A 14,662-nucleotide genomic window follows, 5' to 3' on the forward strand; every position below is an offset into this window, starting at 1 on the left:
TGAGAATGGCTGCGGGGTTGCTATTGTCAGGACATAAATCAAGGGTGGGCTGGAGGGTCATCGCCAGTATTTCTTTGGTTAGTTTTTTGACGTGTCACGCAATAATGGGAGAAGGGGTTATAGTGTGACAAGAATTACAAAATGGTCCTTCCAGGGTACAGGGTCGATGGAGGAGACTTGAGTGTGGATGTTGAGGGGAAGGATCCTGTCGAGGGACCAGCCTTTGGCATGAGTGAGGGTGCTAATGGCTTGTGTGAAGGTAATCTCCTGTAGAGTGGTGGAGAGGACGGTGGCCTTATGGTCTGCAGGGTCGTGGTCTTCAGGGTCGTTTAGTCCTAGGTTAACATCTCCCAGTAGTAGAAATGTGGTGCTGGGCTTCAGGAGGGGGGCAATGAGGAGGGGTAGATCAGGATCCAGGGAAGTAGTGCTGTTGGGCTGGCGATAAGAGAAGCATAATGTTGAGCGTTTGTGGGTCCTACTCGAGCTTGGCAAGCATGATTTCGTGCCCTGGCAGTGGTGGGAGGTTTTGGAGATGATGTTATGTTATGTTGCATTTATATAGCGCCTTATATACCATTGGTATGGTCTGAAGGCGCTGGTAGGTTCAACGCCCTTGGGAACCGAAGTTCAGGTCAGTAGAGAGAGTTAAGGTGCGTGTGAGCACCGGTATGTGTGCAGCTGGTGCGGTATTTGTGTAATAGCTGCTTCTTAGCGGTAGGTGTGGTGGTTGAGAGATCTGGAGCATGTGTTCGTTCTGGCAGGATTTATCCAGACCGGATGTGGCTGCATTAGGCCTGAGGAGAATGCTTGGCTGGGGGAGGGGGGGGGGGCGGTGTAACCAGCAGTGTTTACTTAGAATGATGTGGAGTGTGCGGCGGATGTTGGTATGAGAACAGTTATCCCGAATGGTGTCATAGTATCTCTGTGTTCTAGCTGAGTGATGGTGTAAAAGAGAGAGTAAGCGTGGTGGTGTGATATGAAGGGTTATATGGCCGCACCCATCTTCTCTACATACTCAACCCCTCTACGCACTCGTCCCCTCTACACAATCGTCCCCTCTACGTTCCCCTTTTTCATATGCACTCATTCGCTCGTATGCATTCGTATGTTCTACATATTTGCCGGCCCTACCCACTAGTCTGTTCTATGCAGTCCACCACTCTACACATTCTTCTGCTTAGCTCATCCACCCTGCTCCGCCCATCTGTCCGCTCCCCACATTCAGTATGCATTTGGTACTCATCCATTTTACATGCTTATCCGTTCTACGCACTCACCTGGTCTGTGTAGCTTATCTGCTCTAGGAGTCTGTCCGCTTTATCCCCTCGCGTGCATTACACCTTCGTCTGATCTATGCATTCACCCACCTTACGCACTCACCTGCTCCCCGCACTCACCAGCGCCCCGCTTGCATCCACTCTCTGTCCTCATCCGCTCTCCGTCCTCATCCGCTCCCCACCCTCATCCGCTCTAAACACTCATCCGCTTCCCACGCTCACCCACTTCCCGTGCTCCCCGCACTTCCGCTCTCTGCACTCATCCATTCTATGCATCTATGAATCCGCTCCCCACCCTCATCTGCTCCCCGCACTCCTCCACTTTATGCACTCGTGCTTTCCACGCATTCAACAGTATTATCCTGTTCTATCTATTCATCTCTACACTCATCTGTTCTATACCTTCATCCGCTCTGTGCACTCGCCCGCCCTGTGCACTCGCCCGCCCTGTGCACTCATCCGCTCTATACACTCATCCGCTCTATGCCTTTGCCAGGTCTGCACATTCATTTGTTCCAGCAATCTACACACTCTCCGCACTTCCGTACTCATCCACTAACCACACTCATGCGCTCTACATACTCATCCGGTTTACGCTCATCCGTTCTGCACAATACATTCATCTGTTTTACGCACTCCTGCGTTCTACTCGCTTCTCTGTATTTACGCACTCGTCCGCTCTACACACCCAGCCGCTCTACACACTCATCCGCTCAACATGTTCATCCATTCTATACACTCATCCGATCTACATACTCAATCAATTTAGACACACATTCAAACTATATAATCTGTTCTTCCACTCATGCATTCTTCCACTCGGCGTATTCATCTGTTCCACACGCTTCATCCATTAGAACTATTTCATCCACGCCATTCATTTCGTTCACTCCTCATGCATTATGTCCATTTCAGGAGTTTAAATCTCTTTACTGTTTCCGTATGATTTACTCTTATTAACCATTTCACTGCTTTGATCTACTTTACTCATTTAATTCTGGTTGCCATTCTAGTTTATATTCGGGGTTATTGGCTTTCAATTTCTCGCGTCAGGTAGTTTGTTGGATTGAGTTATTGAGATGCTCTTAGTCTGTTTGGGTTAGTTTGGTACGGGATGGTTTTAGGGGAAGAGCCAGGTTTTCAGCAGTTTGCGGAAAGACGTTAAATCCTCAGTTAGGCGGATGTGGGGTGGGAGTGAGTTCCATAGTGTGGGGGCCAAGCCTGAGAATGATGATCCGCCTAACCTGTCTGAGTTTGTTTTCGGTATGGCTAGGAGGCCAGCTGAGCTTGATCTTAGGGTGTGTGGGGGTTGATAGGGTTTTAACTTGTCTTGAAGATATTGAGGTCCGGTTTTATGCAGTGCTCGATGGGAGATGCATAAGATTTTGAAAGTCACCCTTCGGGCTACTGGGAGTCAGTGCAGCGTCTTAAGGGCTGGGGAGATGTGATCCCTTGGGCCGAGCGCGAGTAGCAATTTGGCTGCTGCGTTTTGTGCCGTTAGGAGTTTATTCAGTTGGCACCCGTGGACTCCGAGGTATAGGGGGTTTGCGTAGTCCAGTCTTGATATAATGATTGATTGGACCGCAGAGAGTCTGTTGGGAAAGGAGAGGTATGGGAAGATGCGCCTAAGGGTTTTAAGGTGGTAGTGGCAGGACTTTGAGACGTTGTTGACTTGGCGCGAGAGTGTTAGGTCAGAGTCAAGGGTGCATCCAAGATTTTTCACTGAGTTGGAGGGGGTCGGAGAGTTGCCCATGGCGGATGGCCAGGGTAGTGGGTGCGGAAGAAGTTCGGCATTGCCACATACCATGATTTATGTTTTGGAGGGGTTTTGCAAGAGGTTGGTTTGGGTCATCCAGAGTTCTATGTCATGGAGCCAGGAGGCCAGGTCAGGTCGGGAGTTGGGTTTTGCGTTCAGGATTTTTAGAATTAGTTGAGTGTCATCGGCGTAGTTGTAACACAGGATGTTGTGTGAACGAAATATTGGTGGGAGGGTGATCAAGTAGAGATTGAACAGGAGGGCGGATAGGCATGCTCCTTGTGGCACTCCCGTGTCGACTGGTCGGGCTTGGGAGGTATAGGTGGAGAGTATCGTTATTTGGTACCTATCTTTGAGGAATGAAGCTATCCATTTAAGAGCGGTTCCACGAATTCCTAGGGAGTGGAGACAGTCTAGTAGGATTGAGTGATTGATCATGGCAAAGGCGGCGGATAGGTCAAGAAGGATTAGAGCGGCGCATCCCGCGGAATCTGCCGTCATTTTAAGGTCATCCCAGATTGAGGTTAGGGTGGTTTCAGTTCCGTGATGGCAACTCCTCCGCTTTGACTCCCATCTCTATAGGAGCAGAGAATGGAGTATCCAGGCGGGAGAGCGAGTTTAACAGTGGGGCTGGCTGCCTCATGCAACCAGGTTTCTGTGATGGCAAGTATGTCCAGATCGTTTTTAAGTAGGAGGTCATGGATGTCAAGTGCTTGAGCACAAAACGGCAAGTGTTTATGAGGGTGCAAGCCAGGAGTTTGGGTGTATCGGGGGGCTTTGTGCATTGGAGAGTAGGGGTTGCTTGTGAGTCAGTATTTGGGAAGGGTAGTGCAGGGGGCTGGGAGCCATGGTTCGGGATCTGAGGCACTGGAGACTAGCGGTGCCTGCGCAGGGCTCAGTGATTTGCAAGTTGGGGAGTCTGGTTCAGAGTCTGCATAGGCAATGGATTCCTAGACAGGGGCCTGTGTGCATTTTGGAGTGTTCTGCTTGTGTGGGTGGTGTGTGTGAGGTGGCGTTCTGAGTCTGGGGGGCATGGTGCCAGTCTATGAGGGTTGCTCAGGGCGATGTGGACTTGGTGCATATTGGCCGCAGCTTTGCATTGATCTACGTGGGGTGGTGGGGGTGTGGGCTAAGCTCGTCGGAGCTGTGGGCCATATGGTGGTCGTGCAGTGCGAACTGAGGTGAACTGCCATTGGTGGGGGTGGGAGGGTGAGTGGGTTGCGGGGACAGGGGAAGCGCAGAGTGCTACCCTGTAATGTGGGAGTTGGGTGCTATTTGGGAGGTAGCAAGCGCTTAGTCGTGTGGTGGGAGGGAGCAGGGAAGAAGTAGTGGGGGTTTGGAGGACGGGGAGGAGAGTCCCTGGAGGTCGGATTGGTCAAGTAGGCTTGTGGATCGGCAGGTTAGGAGGCGATGCAGGATTGCCTCTTACCTGCGAACATAGGACTTATCCAAGAGTTTTGCATGCTTAGCGGGTGTCTCTTTGTGTGTAGTGGTAAAACAGTTGCAGGAGACTATGTCCGGAGCACGGGCAAGGGCATCCAGGGGTAGACAGGGAATGACAGGAAAGATCTGTACGGGCCTTATTAGTGGGCCCTTGTAGCAGGCCAGCATCGCCTGCCTGCATGTAGGGACATCCAGTTCTTGAAGAGAGGCCACCCAATTACAGGACTTGAGAGGCGGACCATGAAGCAGAGGCAATTCAGGAGCCTCGGCATCGTTGTTGGGTCAGCCATTTTTAAATGGCCATTTCTCATTTCGGCAAGCAACTCCTCCTTAATTGTGGGCTGCATCACAGAAAGCCCAATGTGGCATTTTTCAACAAAATGATCGGACTGCTTCACATGAAGCTCCACAGGGATTTTCATCTCCATATTATTCATCTCGGCATGGCTTACCATGCATGGTCGAATGTTGGCAGCAATCCTGCTTGATGTTTCAAAAGGAGCGGAAGGCTTCAGCTGGTGCTCCGGTGCTGCACTGCCTTCCACACAGGGAAAGACAGGGGAGATCAGTACGGGCCTTATTAGGGGGCCGGCATCACCTACTAGCTTGTAGGTACATCCGACGAAGACTAAAACCATCGAATTGACAGACCCAGCTGTTAAAGTTGTCAAAGAAAGAATACACTGCAACAGAGACCCCTGCAACTATAACGCCAGAAACTACAGTGTTAGCAGTTGTCTCCAAAGGCAGAACTAGGGATAGGAATCCTATCTGAGACCCCCCACACCCAGGATTACTTGTATTGGTAAATGCCCCTTTCCTTTATAGGAAAGCTACTTTTAAAATCATACACAAGTCCGCTGGCTCCAGTAACATCAACTGTATTGAGCTCATCATTTTCTTTGGGAGACCTCTGAATAACAACTTGGCTACTTATCTTTGTGGACCATGCTGTTAGGGTGCACAAGTCCGAGATCGACACACTATTGGCATGTGTATCGCAACAAATGTATATTAAAGAAATTAGGTTTGGGGAAACCCTAACTATCCCTAATAATAAGAAGGGGTTCTCTACCTCAAAGAATCATCTAAGGAGTCTGTCAGGATGTCCAAAGAAAAAAGTCCACCGCTGTGACAAACCGATTTCCAGCCCTTACACTAGGAACTAAAACTAAGGTGCAAGCTGATGATCTTTGGTTTAAAAGAATATCTCTCTTCTTCTGGACATGGGTTTAAAATGTTGTTTGCAGCTCGTTAAAACAAAGTTCAAATGTTGCAAAAACAAACTTTTAAAGGATGTGCAACCCTGTGCCAAAAAGGTTGCCGGGGCCTCACAATGCCAAGAGAATGTCTCCCTTCTCTTGTCTTTCCAAAATGTTCCCAAACACCAGGGTGTGTGTGTGTGTGTGTGTGTGTGTGTGGGGGGGGGGGGGATTGGTGATTCCTTTCCCCTGGTTTCTCTACAGCTTATTCAAAGTGCCAAGAGAATGCCTCCCTTCTCTTGGCTTGGTATAGTGTTCACAAACACCAGGGGCAATGCTTCACTTCCCTTTGTCCCTGCTCTTCTCACAGCCAACCTGGTTCACTAACCTGCCAGGTACTGTGACTATGAAGACTTCCAATGATTTAATCCTCTTGTGGGTGTGAGTCCCAGACTTGCCTTTCTGACTTATATTCTGTTTTCTGCCATACTTGGTATACTCCCCTGCCAAGTATCAAAGGGCGGTTTTGGATATGTTAATGTTCTCATGCCTCAGTCAGAGACCAAGACCCTGTATTCTGGGTTTTACTCCCCCTTCCGGGTTTCTCCACCAACTTCTTGGGGCCCCTGCACCTCCCCAAAAACCAGCATACCTTTCTTCACGGTCTGCTGTGGGGCTTCCCAAACGTTCGTGGTCATTCTGCCGTCTGCGGCAACTCCGCAGTCGTAATCTTCCTCTGGGGAATGCAACGTTTCCCTCTTGCGTTCTCCAGTCTGCTGCAACGCCTGGAGTCTCTACTCCCAGGTTTGTGGAGCAGTCCTTCCGCTCTGCTTTGGCTTGCTCCCAGTTCAGCGTCTCTGTCAGCTTTCTTCCTTCTCTCGGGTCAACGCTTGCTCTTGCGGCACCTCCAGGGAGGGCTCAACGGCATTCCCAGTCCTCCTCCTGTTTTTATACTCTGCTGTACTTCAGACTGTCCAGATTGACTACACCACGCTGTCAGGACTTGCGCGGTATTCTGTATTACTCTGTGCCTCTTCTTCATCTCAGTTTTTCAGTTACCGTGTTCACATGGGTAGTCGCTTTTCTCCCTCATCTCAGTCTAAGTTAACAAATTGGTATCTTTACCTTACAATAATACTTAGAGGAGAGAGGTAGTGGGTTGCCCTGAATAGGGTAAGGGAGTGGCTAATGGGGTATTTACATGCCGCATTCTCCCTGTATCATTGTCCCTCGTCCCATAAGGGATATCCCCACCCATGTGATCCTCCCACAGTGTATCACCTCCAGGGGATTACTGGACTGTGCCGCACAGCTCTGGCCCAATGGGAGGGGTTGCCCTGCCCTATGGGATAAGGGACGAGATCCAGGGATTCGTCACAATGTGTTCTTGAAATAGGGACTTGACTCATTAAGTTTAGTGGAATTGTACAATCGGACCGAAAAAAAAGGTCAGACCGTACAAAAAAAAAAAAAAAACAGAAAAATGCTACCACCAATGGTTCGAACACCAAAAGTTCAAACCTTTGGTGGTAGCATTGTAGGTACGTGTGGTATAGTGAGCGGGGTGCTGCGAGGGACACCCCTCCAGCACACCCGGAAAAAAAGAAAAAAGAAAAAGCAAAGGACCCTGCAGCGGAAGTTCCCAATCACAGAAGTGAAAGGGAACTGGCGCCGCAGGGACTCAGCGTGTAAAAAAAGGTAAGTAGGGTTTGTTTATGTTGGGGGTGGGAGTGTGTTGAGGGTGTGGGTGGGGGAGTGTTGTGGGTGGGGGTGTGGGTATGTAGGGGTTTTGAATGCGTGTTTGCATGGGAAATGTGCAAACCTTTTGTGGTTCGCACATTTCTCATGCAGACTTTTCTGCGACGGAAAAAAATCACACAGATCCAGTTTAGCTACTATAGACCTGTGATAATTATAAGGACTGGGGTAATCCGAGTACCATCTATGCACCCTATATGGACTGTGGTAATGTGTGTAGCATCTACACAGCCTGTGATAATTATAGACACTGTGGTAATTTGCCTTTTGTTTATATTGTAACAGTACTTACCTTTGTACACATTCTAATGTGTGCTGTATGTCCCATCCATTTTGGGAAACCTAATTGTGATTATGTATGCGTAAATATTGCTTTACTTTATCTACATTTTAGATTTTTGACTTAATGAATTTGTGCTGATTACGTTATATCAACGTCCCAATCTCTTTAGTTCAAGCCTTACTGCTTTGTCTCCTTAACAAGTAAGGGTTTGGTTAGATTGTTGTGGTAAATCTTCACGAGTGCACCAGTAGTGCTTCTGAAAAGCTTCCAAACAGAGTTTTGATGAGACGCGAATGTAAAAGCATTATATTATATATTTTTGTCGTCAGGCACTGAGGAAAAGTTGAACATGGGTTGGCATTTGACTCTCACCTGACCATATCAGTTATGAAGGTGAAATATTGGAAGTCCTATCTGTCTGGTGGTAACCAACATGCTCACGAGCACAAGATAATAATCATGTGTTCATGTAAGTTTGAGGGTCCACCGTAGCCGTCTGATCCTATGGCCACATATGCTATGATGGTTGTGACATGGAAAATGATCATTTTCAACAGTTACTTTGGAACCAAGGGTCAGAGAACTGCAGTTCATTTCAGCTGTAGAGCTGAAGTAATTCACCATTCCCCTTTTTCTGCCAAGGAATGCTTTCTTCCCAAAGTGATTGCACGCAGGGCAATAACACTATCTGGGACATGCAGAGGACAAGCACATGTCAAGACGGTACTTTTGCTCCTTATGGAATTCCCTCTGGCAAAGCAAAGATGCAGTGAAGTTATCTATTGCTAGCTAGCGGCTGTCCTCATATCTAAATGTTACCTCTGGAGTAGCCTTACAACTCCTTTAGCCATGCATGCTTAGCCTAAATCAGGACATATGACATTCCAACACCACTGGCCATTTCCAAGGCAGTGATATGGGCCTATATTCATGTGTCAAGTAAATACAATACAGTGGACCTGCAAACAAGAGCCTATGTGCTATTTGGCCAGGCTATGCTAAAGATCCAGGTATGTGTCTAGTGCTGCCCTCTTAACATGTCCAGAGAATAGTAGAAAATATGTTCCATGATTATAGGAAGGAGACTGCGCGCAGGAGTAATTGTACTTTACCCACTGTAGTCACTGTTGTATAGCGCTTAGAGTACAAGAGACAGAACAGGTTAACCTGTACTGCTGAACAATTTTAGAATGGAATGAAACCCATGCTTTAGACATAAATAATGCTAAAATGGGTCTGAAAGACGACATTCAATTTGACCCTCTGAAATGAGTAACATTAAGGGATTTAAACTGAAAAAAACAGCAGATCACGAAAACATTCACATACTGCATTTGTTGCATAACCTCATTCTATTCTACACCAAAAGAGCATTCTCCCTCTCACTCTCCCAATCAGCCATTTCAAGCACGCGCTGAGATAAGGTGCCATCTACTTTGATTGGTAGGCCTACATTTTGCAATTGTCTACCCTAATCTGTTCAGCTACTCCTCCCTTTTTCTTCTGTTTTACACCTAGTGTTTTCTTTGATACTGGTTAAAGTATGTTTAAACAATACTGCTCACAAGTCCTGAACTTGTGCAAAAGCATTCAAAAAGTTTACAAGGGCTTCCAATAAAACACACCCCAAAGTGGTAACTGTAAATGCTCAACCATTATCTCGCAAATGCATCCAACTTTTCTACCCCCAATATTTTGCCAACGTTAGTAAGAAAATGTGATATCAGTGTGGGTGATACAGCAATAGACAACATTGTGAAGGCTAATGTCCATACTACATAGAATGTGTATACACTGTAGTGAGAAGCAACAAGAGTTAGAGAGGCACATGCTTAGAATCCCACCTATGCAATTCTGAAAATATAATAAACGCTGTATTGTAGTTATAACTTGGTGAGGAAAAAACATTGATTCTTACGCTGTTGAAGAAAGATGGATTGGTTGGCCTCTGTGGTGTGCTCGGAACACTCTTTGAACCAGAGCCTCCTCCAACAAGCCAGCCAGTAACCCATCTGGTCACACCACGTTGCTCCTCAGCCAAGAGCTGAAAGACAGGTTTATTTTTAAATAAATTAGATTGAATTTTCAACATTTAAGTTGTAAACGCATGAAGGGAAGTGACTGATCACCATTACCTGTTCAATCTCGTCCTTTTCAAGTCCAAGAATACTTCCCATCAACCGCAGAACCTCATGCCGTTTATTCTTTGGGGTATGAAAATGCCCGATGAAGAGATTTCTCATGAGGACTCTAGACAGCAAATAGAGGAAATAAATGAACCTGCCCTTAGGAGGGATGCTGTACAAAAGTTAAGAATTCAAATCCATGCTCCATTCATCTTATAAAAATATGCACAAATAGCTAATATTTCATTCTTCCTATTTATAAGTTTGCATTGGTTTTTATAGAACTGTACGTACATTTCAAAATAAAGTTAATCTAAAGTAAATATATCTTTTCACTGTCTCTACATCTATTCGTTAAAGTGCTACAAAACACAGGAAAATTATCAACATTAATAAAGTGACACAAAAGGGTAACAAAACACATACCAAGGGATGTTCTAAAGCACCTTCCATTCAGGAATTTGTATGTTATGTGATGAGTCAGGAATGAATGTCGGACACAGGTTAGCCATGATTTTGGTTAAAGACATTTATTGAAAATGAAAGGGGTTGGGAAAATGTCCCTCCGCCTCTTCTCTAAGAGGAATTTCCCTATCTAAACCAAAACTAAGGATCTATCAGCGTCAGAATGTTCGAATAAAAACACTGTCCCCGGCCACATATATATATATTCTCACTCTCAAACTTAACTCTAAAGTGAAGAGGGAAATGTCTTTAGCCTTGGGTGGCTTAAAAAAGTGTTCATAAAGAAAATAGTTCCAACAAAAAGTTCAAGGATAAAGGTCTTTGCACCAGAGGGCGGTTCCCTTCCACTGGATTCTTCTATACTCGTTGAGGTTTTATACACAACAGTTCTTCGGGCCTCTCTTGGCCAACACCAACACTTGCACACAAAACTGTCTGGCTTTATAGCTTTAGTTTCCTTCTGAACATCTAGTATATCTTTGTACCAGATGAATACAATCCATTTTCCCAGTCCTGGTACTCCTTCTCAGGACTTGTTTGGATATGAATCAACACAATCCTTTTAACTGCCTGCTATACTTTCCTGCCAGGACTTCTGGTATTCGCATACTTGTAATTACCTGGTATACTCTCATGCCAGGGATTCTGCTTTTTACACACTTGTGATTGTCCGCTATACTCTCCTGTCAGGACTTCTGTGTTTCACACACGTATGAATGTCTGGTATACTCTCCTGCCAGGACTTCTGTTTATTCAGGGCTTTTGCCCCCTCCCAAAGTTACTTATATATATTATTGGATAATCTATCCTACTGATATATTATCTTCTCTGTGTTTGCATTGTATGCATTCACACATTTTAAGAGGGGCTATTTGTAGTTTAATTCCCCCTTTTACTTTATGTCCATTCTTTTCCTCGCTCTGTTATGTTGTTCACAATTTGCATTCAGCGTGCTCACCGATACGCCACGGTGTCCCCACTGCTTATGGGTGGACTCACTGGCTCTTGTTGACGTTCAGGAATTCTCTCGCAGTCCGTCATTAAAGGGTGCCCATCGGCTTCCTTCTTGCGACTGCTATTACTTCGTTTTCTCATCTCCCATGGCTGCCAGTTAACACATCTGCTTTCTTCTTGGCTTTGGGAAATGAAGAACTGCTTTCTTTCACCTGCAAATGTCCAGGAGTTCACCACGCCAGTTCCAGCCCTTCCGCTTTCAATTCCTCGCAGAAACGTGCAACTCTCTCTCACCAGTAGCCACAGCAGCCACAGCAGCAGACCTCGAGAGTCTGCTCTGGCTGCTTAAATTTCCCAGGCACAGGTGTAGGCAAGCAAACAGAGCGCTCGCTGAGCTTGTAGTCTCTTTTTGCTCCACATTACTTGAGGATTCTAGGAAAAGAAGTCCATTGACAACAATTGACTTAAGGAACATAGATAAGTATTTTCAAAGGGTTTTAGTGGGAAGTCACTTCTGGTTGAACTGAAAAATGTGGTTGCGTCCGTTTTTCAAGGTAGACCAAAGTTTGAAGGTTGGTCTCTAGGTTTCATTAAAAGGTTTTCCTCATTCTTCAGAGGAAAACTAGATGCATGGCAATAAGCCATGAGGGTTTTTAACATGGGAATGTTATGTTCAAGGAAAAATGGGGGATACCATGCCTCATCCAATGGAGCCATGGCAAACACCCCGGTGGCTGTTCTCCCCACATGTGATCCTCCCTCATATAGCCACCCCCAGGGTCAGGATCACGTAGCGAGTGCCATCCCCTGGCCACATAGGAGGTTACCGCTGGAAAATCTGTGATGACTACACCGGATTCATCACAGTTAGCATTCAATTAATGCTACAGGTATAGCTCCTCAAAAGTGGATGCTACGATTAATGCAGTGCACAGTACAGCGCTCCGAAGGACAGACCCAAACCATACTGCACACCTTCTCATGTCAACATAATAGACTACCATACTCAAAATATAAATGGATCAAGATTTAAGACATTCAACTTAAAAAAACGGTCCCCCTGACAACCCAACATTTGAATGTGCAGTCAGGAAGATTATAAACATTTTTTTTACATCATGCCACTGACGAATTTGTCATGAACTAAAATGACAACTTTTAGTGCTCAGATCGAATTAGTTGTGAGGACACCTTACAACTGCTCCCTCAAACTAAGCCACATCTTCCACATTTATATCCACAAAGGATGGTCCTGTATTAGTTGCAGCATTCATCAACTGCCATCTTTACTATTTTCACTGCATGGCTATTCCTATATATTCAAACTTGCGCCTCCAAATGGTAAATAATGCATCAGTTAGGTAGGGAGGCATAAAAAAAGCCCTGAAATTACATCTACCATGACTATTAAATTGCTATGTTGGCTACCTGTGAACCTGAGAGTCACCTTTAAGATTCTTTGACTCATTGTCTTCCTGTCTCTGCAGGGTTACTCATACACTCCCTCGAAGTGGAGAGATGTCTTCCCACCCGCCTCCACAAGGTACCAATAATATAGCTAAGAGTTCTTCAATTGTGACAAATTGCGAGCAAGGCAGTGCTAACGAGGTCCAGATTAGGGCTGATGGTATACAGAGCAAGGATACAGGCCAACAGCTTGTTCAGCATAAAATGTTGCGAAGAATAGCTCGAGCATCAGTCTTTGAACTGGAATCCAAGGAGTAGTGTTTGCTGAGGTCTGTAAGAGGATTCAATTAAACAATACAGCTAAGTCAATGCCTAGTCTGGGATACTGAATGGAAACCCTTATTGATATAGCTTTATGTCCAGTTCATGAGTTCTGAATGACTACCCCTATATAACACCCCTCTCTTGGAATCCCCCTGACCCCACTGAGCCAAGAAGTAGTTCTGTTTTGCAAGTTTAAAAGGTTTATTTGAAAAAAATGTTTAACAGTATATATATATCACACTTTTATAATGAATTAATAATTGAATATCACACTTAATCTGAGCAGTAATCAATAATGGATAGTCTGGCACTAGCACACTTCTTTATAATCAATGATGAGTGGGTATAGGATGGATAAGATAGCAACAATACTTTTATGGTTTCAAATAGATGCAATGTGGAATGAAAATGCAGTACAGAAAATAACTTGATAGGATTTCAGCAAAAGACAATGTAATCACTTTCTTGGACAATTCACCCCCCCTTTATGCAGTGCAAGGAGATGAAGAGGAGAGCACACAGTTCTTAGAAATGCAATCAAATGTAATTCAGTTCACCCCAGCAAGCTTAGACTACAGAAGTTTGAAACACAGGCCCAAAATGCTTTGAATATGGTGACAATGTAGTGAGAAATATGCTGAAAATGCTTTTAATTCCCTTCAGGAGGTTCAGGGTGAGTGGTATCTAGTTAATATTAGTTCGGGCTCACTCTAGCAATGATTCAGGGATGGTTCTTAAGAGGCAAATGAAATTTAGCAGTTCAGGCAAAAGCAGCTATCTTTTTACAAGTAAAGAAATCGGGCCAAATCGCGGCAAAATTCGCGAATGCGTGAATCGTGATCGCGGAGAAGGTATAAGGAGTAAGAAGTCGGTTCTAGGTTTGCTGGAAAGCTAAGATTCTAAGCTTTCAGAGGAAAGTTAAACCAAGTTCCTAGCCCAAACGGTTGCGGAGTTATGAACGATTTTGTGAAGGTTGTTTTTTTGGATTTGAAATTTTAAAAGTTCAAAGCGACAGGTTACAGCTTGCAGCTAGAAAATGACAGGTGACAGCTTTGCAGCTGCAGAATTGACAAATGACAGTGGTGCAGCTTTACAAAATAACAAGGGACAACTTCTAGGAGGCAGTTCTGGTTAGATTAAAATAGTTTGGATTAGATTATTTTAACTAAGAGATTGGTTCTGCACAGTTCTGCTAGGTACTCACAATATATTTTTGAAATAGGCCTTGCCACGGGTCTGGTCAGGTTTTGGACTGGACTCCGGTTCTGGTCTCGGCACTTCACAGTGATCTGGGTCAGCTCTCTGGTTCTGCTAACAGCGGTCTGGGTCACTCTGGATCTCTGGCCTCTGGTTCTGGATACTGCTCTGCTTTCTCTGGGTACAGCACTGCTTCTGGATCTTTCTGGCACAGGGTTTCAGGCCAGAATCAACAGCTGGGTCCGGCTGTGAATAGTCTGCAAATGATTTTTGGGCCTGCTGACAAATACTTTTGCTTGCAGTGGGCCTTCTTGGTTCAAAGTTCTGTAGTCTCTGTTTAGCTTGGAAGTCTAAGTGTAGGATCTCTGGATGTGAAGTCATCGGTCAGCATGCTCCGCAGCAAATGGAATTGAATGTCTCTACCTGTCCCAGCAGTCTCTTTTTATGTGTTTTGAAAGTGGGTGGAGAGG

General features: G+C 45.4%; 1 protein-coding gene across 1 annotated transcript in view; it reads right to left on the minus strand.

The window, feature by feature from the left end:
- Window positions 1–14,662, minus strand: part of TRIP11 (thyroid hormone receptor interactor 11) — a 1,018,241-nt gene that overhangs the window by 23,118 nt on the left and 980,461 nt on the right. The window contains exons 18-19 of the mRNA XM_069637842.1: window positions 9,855–9,969; window positions 9,638–9,763 (exon numbers count right to left, since the gene is read on the minus strand). Of these exons, the coding sequence (XP_069493943.1) occupies window positions 9,638–9,763; window positions 9,855–9,969 (241 nt within the window). The remainder of the gene's footprint in view (window positions 1–9,637; window positions 9,764–9,854; window positions 9,970–14,662) is intronic.

Source organism: Ambystoma mexicanum, chromosome 14, assembly GCF_040938575.1.
Source record: "Ambystoma mexicanum isolate Mex_15411 chromosome 14, UKY_AmexF1_1, whole genome shotgun sequence".
In the NCBI taxonomy this organism is placed as follows: Eukaryota; Metazoa; Chordata; class Amphibia; order Caudata; family Ambystomatidae; genus Ambystoma; species Ambystoma mexicanum.